The 12506-nt window shown below is 33.0% G+C and overlaps 1 protein-coding gene across 1 annotated transcript in view; it reads left to right on the forward strand.

Annotated features, from left to right (window-relative positions):
* The window catches only part of LOC129752909 (uncharacterized), a 132064-nt gene that overhangs the window by 96194 nt on the left and 23364 nt on the right, over window positions 1-12506 (forward strand). Inside the window, exons 4-5 of the mRNA XM_055748697.1 lie at window positions 2532-2757; window positions 10931-11121. Of these exons, the coding sequence (XP_055604672.1) occupies window positions 2532-2757; window positions 10931-11121 (417 nt within the window). The remainder of the gene's footprint in view (window positions 1-2531; window positions 2758-10930; window positions 11122-12506) is intronic.

The following is a 12506-nucleotide window of genomic DNA, read 5'->3' on the forward strand; positions in this document are numbered from 1 at the left end:
ACGGCGTGTTCGTAAATAGATTTTTTCTATCGAAGTGATTTTTTCTATCGATGCTGGCGTTCGTAAATTCAACCAACTGTATACAAAAGCATTGGAAGGTGATTAAATCAAATTTTGACATCTACCAAAAAAATCGATGCATCACCCAAACAAATCAGTTTACGAACACGCCGTTATTTTGGCATCTTGTGTTGGGTTTGATTATTAGTTGTACCTCGTGTATCAGCCAATGCAAGATGTGTGCTATGCTATGCTATGCTACATAAAGACCTTACATTTCGATAGGAGCTTGTTTTTGACACAATTTTTACATAAGACGTTAGACATATATTGAAAAACAAAACATAACATACAAGGCTTCGTTCCTCAGGCCAATTCAAATGATATAAATACCCAACAAGAACAATGAAAAACAATATCTTTTCTGGTGAAAAAGAGATTCCTTTGGTCAGAAAAATGTAACTTTGCTTAAATATTTGCTTTTTGCATAAAATAATGTTATAAAACATGTAAATTGAACACTGATTCATTTGACGTCAAAAGCTAAAACTGGTATGTAGTCGGAAACTAGAAATAAGGCCCTAAGAAATTTACTTCTCACTGGTGAAAATTGTACAAACTTGGTATCATTGAGTTACCAAACATTTTGTATTTAATTTTGTTGATTAGAGTTTCGCTTTTAAATGTTTAACATTTGAGTTCTGCTTGTAAAAGGAGCGCGCTTGCGTAGAGAGAAAAATTAGATATCTCTTATTCGCTCCGCAAAATTAGTAAAAAGGCGATTGTAACTTCGTTTGTCAACTAATGAACGGAAATAAGCGTTGATGATGTCAATCTATATCGAGACTGTCGAAACTAGTCTTACAATTAAATATAAATTAAAAAATATTTTGCTAATTCAGTGAAAAAATTTCAAACATGACAATTTTCCCGGTTTCCCGGTGACGCGATGAAATTCCAAAGTTTTTCCCGGTTTTCCCGGTTCGCTAGCAACCCTGGATTTCAGATTCAGATTTCAGATTCAGATTTCAGATTCAGATTTCAGATTCAGATTTCAGATTCAGATTCAGATTTCAGATTCAGATTTCAGATTCAGATTTCAGATTCAGATTTCAGATTCAGATTTCAGATTCAGATTTCAGATTCAGATTTCAGATTCAGATTTCAGATTCAGATTTCAAATTCAGATTTCAGATTCAGATTTCAGATTCAGATTTCAGATTCAGATTTCAGATTCAGATTTCAGATTCAGATTTCAGATTCAGATTTCAGATTCAGATTTCAGATTCAGATTTCAGATTCAGATTTCAGATTCAGATTTCAGATTCAGATTTCAGATTCAGATTTCAGATTCAGATTTCAGATTCAGATTTCAGATTCAGATTTCAGATTCAGATTTCAGATTCAGATTTCAGATTCAGATTTCAGATTCAGATTTCAGATTCAGATTTCAGATTCAGATTTCAGATTCAGATTTCAGATTCAGATTTCAGATTCAGATTTCAGATTCAGATTTCAGATTCAGATTTCAGATTCAGATTTCAGATTCAGATTTCAGATTCAGATTTCAGATTCAGATTTCAGATTCAGATTTCAGATTCAGATTTCAGATTCAGATTTCAGATTCAGATTTCAGATTCAGATTTCAGATTCAGATTTCAGATTCAGATTTCAGATTCAGCTTTCAGATTCAAATTTCAGATTCAGATTTCAGATTCAGATTTCAGATTCAGATTTCAGATTCAGATTTCAGATTCAGATTTCAGATTCAGATTTCAGATTCAGATTTCAGATTCAGATTTCAGATTCAGATTTCAGATTCAGATTTCAGATTCAGATTTCAGATTCAGATTTCAGATTCAGATTTCAGATTCAGATTTCAGATTCAGATTTCAGATTCAGATTTCAGATTCAGATTTCAGATTCAGATTTCAGATTCAGATTTCAGATTCAGATTTTAGATTCAGATTCAGATTTCAGCTTCAGATTTCAGATTCAGATTTCAGATTCAGATTTCAGATTCAGATTTCAGATTCAGATTTCAGATTCAGATTTCAGATTCAGATTTCAGATTAAGTTCATAAATTCATATATTATGGTATTCTTTTCAGATTTCAGAATCAGATTTCTCACTCGGGTTTCTATTTCTGTTTTTTTTATTAAGAATTGGGCTTTGGAAGTCACAGTCTTGTGGGGATTATGTTTCAAAGTTTGAATTTGAATTATTTTTGAATTAAATGAAGATTCATGCTTAAGTTTTGTTTTTTTAAATTTTCATTCTTTTTTTCAAATGGGATCAAGTCGTTATTGCTCAAAGCGATTATTGTTTTATTTATAAACTTTAGAAAAAAATTGATGATGTTCGTTATCGAACCTTTCTATCTTTTTCCTCGTACAGGAACCATTTCCAGCATCGTTTACCTCCATCAAACTGATATCTTACTTTCTCGAAGCTCAACGGGTTGTTCACTTAATCAAATTAAATCATAGAGACGAGTATAAAAAGTACAATTTCTCCCTTTCCATTACAGGGTCATTCATCTTCCTGGCGATAGAAGGTGGTGCCTCTCAGATGCAGCAGCGAATGTTGGCTTCCACCAATCGCCAGCTGAAGCCATTATCAGCACGTAGCGACAGCAATCTTACTCTTTCCCAGCAATTGCTGCACGAAGCCCTGGAAGCCAGACAAAGAACCGTTGAGAACATTTGGGATATTACAGTATCGCTAAACATTCTGTACCGTGAAAATTGGACCAGGTAAGTCAAAGATGTTTAAAAGTTATGAATACAGCTTTCGCGTCTTTATCGGTATGTGCACTATCTGTATGTTAGAAGTATGCATTGCAGTTCATTTTCATCGGGCATAGCACTGAGTAGGATTTTTTGGTTAATTTTTTGAACAATGTTTTAAGAAATTTAAGTGAGTTTCATTATAAAAAAATATGAGATTTCTCGAATGTATAGATTTTAATCCCAAATTACAAAAATCTCAAATTATGCAGGTTTAATGAGTTAAACTGTGAAATTAAAAAGAGAGAAATGTATTTTCTGTTCCCGCAATTTTTTTTTCTTCAGAAACCTCTCCTGAATTTAAGATTAGACTTTGAAAAGTGTATTTCAAATCTAAGAGAAGATGAAATAACTTATTGAACAATCTACTGATTCACTTCGTCATTCGCTATCCAGATGTTTCTGGCATTCACAGTCAAGTTGTGTTTATTGGGCTATATTTGTGATTGGGATCTGTCTTGAAAATCCTTTTGCTCCTTCAAAAGACATCACTTGTTCCTGTTTGAATACGTTTATCAATTTCATTTTAATTAAACTTTCCCAAGGTTTAAGTTGAAGTGCGTAAATTAAACGTTAAGCGCGATCATGAGCAAGAATTTTATTACGGAATTTGTTGTAATGTGAGTTTCGCTTCCCCAACAAATGCCGTAGGATAAGAAGGAATTTCAATGTTTTCGTGTATGTTCAGACCGCTTACCCACGCTCACCATCTTTTTTGCCGTTTGCTGTCTGACGGTCGTGTGTTTTTGAAGTGAGGGTGAAATTATTTCACAACCATCTCTTAAAATCGTGCTGCTATTCCCCCAGTTATTCTAACGAAGTCGAGGAATGGAAGGTTATAACAGCTAGGGTATTTCCCCGCACCCACATTCCCAAAAGTCTGGGCAATTCCTCGAGGCATCTCATTCTTCGAGAGAGCGAAATGTGGGATGCTGCGGATGAGATTTCCCTGCGAGAGAATGTGGTCACCAATGCCAAATACATCGGAAATTGAGTCCAATGGGTTGAAAGATGGTAAGAAAGCGATAACTTTTGTAGCAAATGAGTGAGTTTAATAAGTTGAAGAAACGGCATAGGAACAACTTTTCTAATTAGTGTCTACATTTTCCGAACGATTGTCGTCGCTACGGTCTAATCTATGACGAGTGTTTCAAGGGCAGGAAAATAAAACGGATGCTGTCGACCGTAGCGGAACGAATTTGTTTTTAAGTGCAAACTCAAAACAGTTTAACGAAATGGGACATCTTATTGAGGGCAGCCTTCTTTTATCTGACATGAGGGATGCGACTTTCTTTCATTGGTATTAATTACGAGGTCAATGAATTTGAAAAAAATCTAATTATTTATTTTATCAAGTGCGTGTTTTGTTTTCTTGAAGTTAGAAAAGGAAGACTTCAAACAACACTATTTATCATTTGAAAGATAACAAAACACTGCATAAGTTGTTAATTTTAGTTACTTTTGTAATTTTTTTTATTTATCGAAACTAAAATATTCAATGATATTAAATTTATTAATTTTTTTTTATCAAAATAATTGTTTTTACCCGTGTGTCGTTTTGATGTTAAAACACAATTTTATATTTGAAAGAAATGCAATTTTTCAGCACAAATACGTTTTGATACGTGGGACACTTAAATGGAATTCATTCCACGACAACTACCTATATATGGGAGAGTGGGGAATCATGGGCCACTTTTTTCGTTATTCCATGACTTAAAGATAAAATGAAAATAAAAAATGGTATGGTTTTCTATATTTTCAAGGTATAATGAGGTATTTTTCTAAAATTTTAAATAAGTTATTTTCCCCAAATCCTGACTGTTTGAAAAAAGTAATATTTTTTGGATTTTGAAAAATGGTGGGAAATCGTGGGCCACCAAATCCAAATTGACCAAATAACATGCAAAGTTTATGAGTTGACCCAAAACTGTGATTTCCTAATTCATTTCGTTATTTACAAGCAATTTCAGATGATGAAATAAAAAAGAGAGCTGTGTATGATCGCATAAATTCCAAAACCTGGCTCGCGAACGTATTGGCCAAATTTCTTATAAAGGATGGACAAAATATCTTTCATAACTCTTCATTTGGCATAAAAAAACTTTACAGATAGGAAAAACGTATTTTAAGTTCTGAATGTTTATAAAAACATAAAAATATAGGTGATTCAAGATGTGTGGCCCACGATTCCCCACAAGCTATGATTTGCAAATTGGTTGCGTTTGTGTGACTTATTGATGTTTCATCAAAAATTCCTTTTCCACGTGAAAGATCATGCCAAAACTAAGATCATAAGCGTATGAGCATATATTTTTTATGCACTTAGGGTTCCCCATCGATGAAATAAGCGGGTGTTTTTTTAATTATGTAAGTAAACTTTTGTAACTTTTTTTAGCTTAATAAATAAAAGAAGCATATGATGCGTATTTCAGTCAACAACATATAGGAATATATGCTCACGCAAAGCGACGACGATGACAGTTGGTTTGAGATTTTTATCTCAACACACATCTGAGATATTAAAAGTGGCCCACGTTTCCCCATGGCCCACGATACCCCACTCTCCCCTACTGTTTTGAACCGCCTCGCTAACCATTTCCATTTGATAATTCACATATTTCTTTGTATGTTTCACTCTCTGGAGCCACCCTTTTGTTATCTAACAACTTCCATGTAACTCAAATTCGGCAGTATATACGATTGCTTGTTTGTAAAAAAAATTAATCAAATGTCCGTATAATATTGCCTTTTTTAAGCTTCAGAAAGACTGCAAACTGACTAATGAATCCTCTGAAATATCGATATCCATTTGCCTTCTAGCAGGCACTAATACATATATGTTTCGCCCGTCTTCTAAAAAGCTTTTTGTAGTATCATACCTATTTTGATACTGATATTGGGGATGCGAGTAATAAACAATTATTTCGAAGATAAAATTTTAAGATTTTTAAATTTTAAGATTTTTTAAATATATTGTTTATTACTTAATTGATCGGCCTTATCGGTGAAAAGCGTTGTCCTTTTAAGTAAGAATTTCTTAATATTACGAAATTTATTATAGATTGATAAGAGTTAGAAGAATTGAAAGATGGTGGAAATGAGCTGGTAGAATTTATTAGAAGCTATCATCACATGCAAAATTTTTGTTCAGCACGGGCCAACAACTATTAATTAGATGATAGATATAGATAGAGTTGTACCTATTTACAACCACAAATTAGTAGGCCAAGCTTGGTCCGCCCCAGTGGAAACTTGCAGTGCGAACGAACAAAAATATTGTATGTGATCAATGTTTTGTTTATAATACTCAGTACGTTTGTCGGCTGTTTCCTCGATATTAGTAATAAGATATCAAAACATCACTAAGAAAGAATTCGAATTAAATTCTTTTTTCTACACAAATATCATCTTCATTTGTGGGATACTTAGATTATCAATATTACACAATTGTTAGTTCAAGTTGATTATTTCCTTAAGATTTTTGTTTTATAATCGGAACATTTTTAATGCTAATAGTTGGTAATTTTCACCGTTCACTACAACGATAATAAATGGAATTCTAACCTACAAGACCACTTATTACTTTTTTGTGACTGTTTTTAATTGCTTTGATGTGAGGAAGGTATCATTAGCCAATACATAAATATTAATTTCAAGATTTGATTCACTCTCTGGAGCCACTCTTTTGCTTTCTGGAGCCACTTTTTTGTAAGATACCTGTTGAAAACATAATAAAATGATATTAATAAATCAATTTCCTTATGACATTGGGTGGTATGAATTACTTTGGTAGCTTTTACTTAGCTCTAATTAAAGAACATCAAAATTGAAAGTTAAAAAGCACGACGAAAAATCTAGGGGAAAACTGTAAAAGACGTACCAGCAGCGGGGTAAGATGGCCCATTATTGGCCCATGCCATTATTTCTCAAAATAATAAGTTAACCTATGGCTTCCAGTGATGGTCTTCTTCTTTTATATTTAGGCAAATAATCGTTTCTATCACTTCTTAGGTGAAAAGTCCTCTAAAACGACTTTAATTCTTAGAAACAGAAGGATTAGTCAAAACTGTGTAAAACTTGTTTTTTTTTTCATAGTTAACATATAAGGTTTTATGGTAAACCAGCCCACGCATTCTAATAAAACTGTAGCCTTTCGTTTACCCCCTCGTATGCACTTTCGAATGACTATAAATACTAAACTAAACTAAACTAAACTAAAAGCAATCATATCAAAATTGGAACAGAATGCGCTCAAGACCCTGTGTTTGACTTTTAAATTTTCAATGCTGTTAGCTTTTGAGAAAACCCGAACATCAAAACGAAATGTCATTCTTGTAATTTACTGACTAAAAGACTGATAAGAATTCATAATTATAACAAATTTCGTCCTTTTTCATTTTTTTAAGGGAAGAATGCCACGAAGTGGTAAATTCCTGACAAAAAAAAGAAGGTATGCTTTCTAGCTGTTACAACAACAACAACTGTACTGTACTGTACTGTACTGTACAAAAATAACATGAAAATCGAGTTTTTATCATTGTTTTCCTTTCAGTAAGACGTAAATCAGCTCTGTTGTGGTATGAGCCTACTTGGTTGAATGATTCAACTGAATCAAAGCAATCGAAAGATTCCTTTTAATTCAACCACGGTAAATGAAAAGTTCATATGTTCATATAAAAGTTCGATTCTCGAAAACGTTCACTGAAGAAGGTAGTAAGTTGCTATCGAAATACTGGAATATGAACTTTTCATTTACCGTGGTTGAATTAAAAGGAATCTTTCGATTGCTTTGATTCAATAAATCAGCTCCCTGAATCATCGTAAACGTTTTATGTGGTACTTAAAAGATTAGTAGCGCTCTAAATAGCGTTGATGCTTAACTGGTGCGTTCTGTGTCGTACCTACTTAACACCTGCTCCGGAATAAAAATATTCATGTCAATCGAAGAGTTTGACTCACGAAACTGCTCAAAAATATGTCAAGCAATTGCAAGCGCTCGGATGTAGGATGCCCGAGAAGTTGGAGAACGGTAGCCATGGATCAAGTGAATAAGATGAATATTGTTCATGAGGTTATGTCGTGAGACGGTAAACCATGTAAATGAATATAAAAAAAAATTTTAAACTGAAATTAGGAATGCGATTTTTTTTTGATAGAAACAATAAATTTTCAAAACATTTCTAACAATTCGAATGAAAGGCCATTCTACTCGAATGATCATTTTAACACAATTGTTAGTCTAAATGTTCCATTCTGATCGATTCCTTTTAGATTTTTGTATCATTATAAAACAATGTTAATTGCTGTTCATTTGCACCTTACACATTTACTTGTAATCAAATAATGATAAATGGAATACTTACCACCAAGATTACTTATTACACATATTCGTAACCGTCTTGAATAGCTTTGATGTAAGAAAGGTTTCAATTTTCAATGCATCTTGAAATATTGGATTCACTCTCTGGAGCCACTCTTTTGCTATCCAACTTCCATTAGGCTATAGAAGAGTTAGCTGTTCAAAACATAATAAAATAATGTTTTTAAATAAATTTTTGTATGGAATTGTCTTACTAAGTTTTAGACTGGCTGGCAGACCGATTAATGAAATTTCGGAAATTCGTATTTACTTGCCTACTTGTAGGGGCAAACAAATACAGAGAGGACTTTATTTTACGTGGACTCGATTATCCGGTGCATCGATTATCGGTGATTTGATTATCCATGTATTTTGAATTTAGGCATTACTACGCTTGAAGTACAAGATTTTCTTTGTAATATTTCAACGAAATTTATGCAACTTATATTGTTTCAATGTACATTGGCAAACGATTTTGTTCTGATAATGGTTTCAAAGCCATTCAAAGCCGAGGCATCGGAAATGCCACAAAATTTCTGTATCTCAATCAGCTCACAAATGTTTTATAAATGTAAAATTTTTTGTTAGGTGATCCATTATTTGAAGAAAACATGAGCGAAAAAAAAATATTATAAGAGTATCATTTTATGAAAGATAAAAGTTGAAGTTTATGTGCGCATGTATTCCATTTCTGTTGAATTATAAACCATACTGTAGGTGTTTTTTTCAAGCATATACTCTTTTTTCACATTAAAAAAAGTCAAAAAATAATTTCTGTGGGTAAAGTTTTCAGACTGGATTATCCGTGGGATTCGATTAGAAGTTCCAAAAATAGGGGGCAACGTAGAATCGAGTCCAACCTGTGTATAGGGGAGAGTGGGGATACTTGATCCCCTTTTCTTATTTTCACCAAATCTTTTTGGAAAAATTTAGCAACTCGCCGTCTTTGACATTTTCTGACAGCTTGTAACTTCAAGTTTCTATGCTCCAAAAATTAGAACGATTCTTGAACCCGTTGATGAACAAGAAGCATTTTCGTGGGAGTAAAAAAATTGCGATTTTTCTGAAATTAGGGGAGACTTGATCCCCTATTGAAGGAGTTATTCAGGAAGCCCTAATCCTTGTATAAAAATCAAACAAAACCCCAAGATAGAATGTTAGTTGACTATTTTGGTTATGTTTGTTCTCATTTCGCAATCTATAGCAGACATAAGAAGAAAATTCTATAACTTAGTCTCAACGCTAATAACGTTGCATACTTAAAGGCGCTATTTTTTATAATTAAGAGAAAATTAATTATTTTTGCTCTTTTCTTCAGACAAATGGTTGATAAATATTAGTTTTTGGATAAATATTAGTAATTTCGTAATCTGCAATCATAACGATCAATTCAGAAGAAGAATATGCCGTTTGGAAGGGGGATCAATTGTACCCAACTCTAGGGGATCAATTATACCCATAATCAACATTTTAGAAAACTTTTTCTGAAAAAAGTTGAGAGTTTTCCATTGCTTTGAAAATATGGCAGTATGAAATTCATTTTACGCTCGAACGATTGATATATTGGAACAAATATTTTTTTTCATAATTTTCCCATGTAAGGAACATTTTAAAGTGATGAAAAAAGATCTTCAAGTTACATTTTGTGAAATTTTTCAAACAAAGTTCAATTACTCAAACAATTATTTTGTTAAAATTTTTTAAACTACAAGCATTGTTATTTTACTCATCTTGGCACATTTTTCTAGAACATTTGATCTTTGTAAGACATTCAAGTTTCGAGATATAGCTAAGGAATCAAGTATCCCCAGAGATCAAGTATCCTCATTCTCCCCTATTTCTAACTTATAAACAGAATCGAGTCCGACCTGTGTATATTTCTAACTTATAAACAACCCTTGTTAATCTTAGACTCCACCATACACGTACGATTAATAGAAATAATTGTTTACCTTCAGAATAATTTCATACCGTAGGTTGTATTTTGTTTTTATTCTGTGATACTTGCAATTTGCAATGAAGAAAAACACATCAATTATTATTTGTTTCTGTTCCATAGTTATCGAGAAGGCATGATGTGGAATAATTCTCCAATAAAATCCTACAGCCGTCACTTCCACGAACCACCCATGGAAGAATTTTTTTCCACCCGAATTAGTGTCGCACAAATTGAACCCTCCACTTAAACAGCGAAATTAGTTTCATCCTTCGCTGAGCTCCTAAATTATTGACAACACGTTTTATTGCCTTGGTTTATAAATCAAGGGGCATTTTAGTCCACCAGATGGTATTTGATTGTTTATCTCAAGATTATTACTAACTAATGCTGGGATCAAATAAGAATAGGAGTCATAAAATTGGTTTAGTTTAAGAACAAAAGAAACAGTTTGCGATGGGCTATCCTTTAAGTCGACCGAATTCAAAAGTGGCCTTTTCATAAAGGTACCTTCGGTACGTTTGTTTTTTTTTCTTCTTAAAATATATGACATTTATAGCGATATTTTCTGGGACTTGATTGTTTTAGTCATTGATATATGGATTTTTCTTATCCCCTTTTGTGCGACGCGGAATGAGTTTGAGTTTTCATCGCCAAGCTTATTAATTTGATTCATTTTAGTGCAGGGATCACATTTTGATCTCAAGAGTTTAAAAGAAGTGAATGAACCGAAAAAAAACACACCAGAAAATAGATTGGACATTAAAGTTGAATAATAATTTTGTCTCGTTTCTATTTTTCTCCTCGATTCTTTACCGGTGTCCGTCCACGAATGAACACAGGCTCGCATCGTTGGAGATTGCCCGCTTTCAGGAGCAATTAATCAAGCGGCTAACGGAGGAGATGGCATCCCAATTGGACAACATGTCACCGGCAGCCAGCGCCGTGATGGTACCGCAACCATTATTGTACGACTATGAGTGGACGTTTTCCAGGAGTTTCTTCTACTCCCTCACGGTGCTCAGCACAATCGGTAAGTCCCTGTTTTCCATTGCCATTCAGTACACTTTATTTGCTTCAATCAATGTGGCAAGTGATTTGTTCACTTCTGGACAAATGCGTTGTTGAATCTGTTCGTTCAACTGTCTACCTGTCGGGGGAAAACTTGGTGCAATAATAAAATTCCTTATTACGTAAATAAACAAACCGTGTCAAATCGTTTGAAGTGCTTGAATTATTTTTCTTGACAAACTTCGACAAACTTCGAACGTGACAAACAGTTACTTAGAAAAGTGGAATCATCCCTCAATACAACAGATAGGAAACAAACAAGTGAAATTTTTATTAGAACTGTAAGACGATGAACTAACGAGCTGGCTAAAGTCTTAAAAGGCAACTTGCTTTAGAGCGCTTCAAAAGACAGGAGCACACAATACGTACATGAAACTTTACCGTGGAGAGAAAGAAACTTTTCAATATATTAAAAGATTTCGAAAACAGCAAAAATAGTTCGTGTGGATTCGGAAAGCATGTTCGAATCCAACGCTATGCTGCAAATGGTACAACGAAATGGATGAGAAAAGGGGAACAACTTTGGTCAAACAACAAAATCAGTTAAAACTTTGTTTGCGCAGTTTGGACACTGAAAGAAGTATTGCATAAAATTTATTGTTCGCTTGATTTCCTATCCGCGTCCAACTACTTGTTACAACGAGATGAAATCGCATTGATTTATACGTTTTTTGTTTTGTTGTGTTCGATCATCGAAAGTGTCATTTCTTTTGATTGACATTTGGCTTAGCTAAAACGGAAAACGTGTATATTCTGAGGCAAGTCATTTTCAAAGTTATTTTTAATCAAATTTTTATAAACGACTAAAATGATTCATGAAAAAAAATCTCGACTAAGAACTAAAGCTAAAACCTTTAAATTTTATCCCAGGTCCACAATTCTACAACGGTTTTTCAAAATAAATTCTCACTTGTTGAGAAAAACTTAGGACCAAATATCGAATTTTAATGAGATCAAACTAAGCTTGCCAGATTGCCTTTATTTATCCCTTTTTATTCACTTTATTTGCAAAACCAAACAATAATTTAAATTTTTGTCAATTTTGTCATTTTTGTCATTTTTGTCATTTTTGTCATTTTTGTCATTTTTGTCATTTTTGTCATTTTTGTCATTTTTGTCATTTTTGTCATTTTTGTCATTTTTGTCATTTTTGTCATTTTTGTCATTTTTGTCATTTTTGTCATTTTTGTCATTTTTGTCATTTTTGTCATTTTTGTCATTTTTGTCATTTTTGTCATTTTTGTCATTTTTGTCATTTTTGTCATTTTTGTCATTTTTGTCATTTTTGTCATTTTTGTCATTTTTGTCATTTTTGTCATTTTTGTCATTTTTGTCATTTTTGTCATT

The sequence above is a fragment of the Uranotaenia lowii genome, chromosome 3 (assembly GCF_029784155.1).
Source record: "Uranotaenia lowii strain MFRU-FL chromosome 3, ASM2978415v1, whole genome shotgun sequence".
Lineage (NCBI taxonomy): Eukaryota > Metazoa > Arthropoda > Insecta > Diptera > Culicidae > Uranotaenia > Uranotaenia lowii.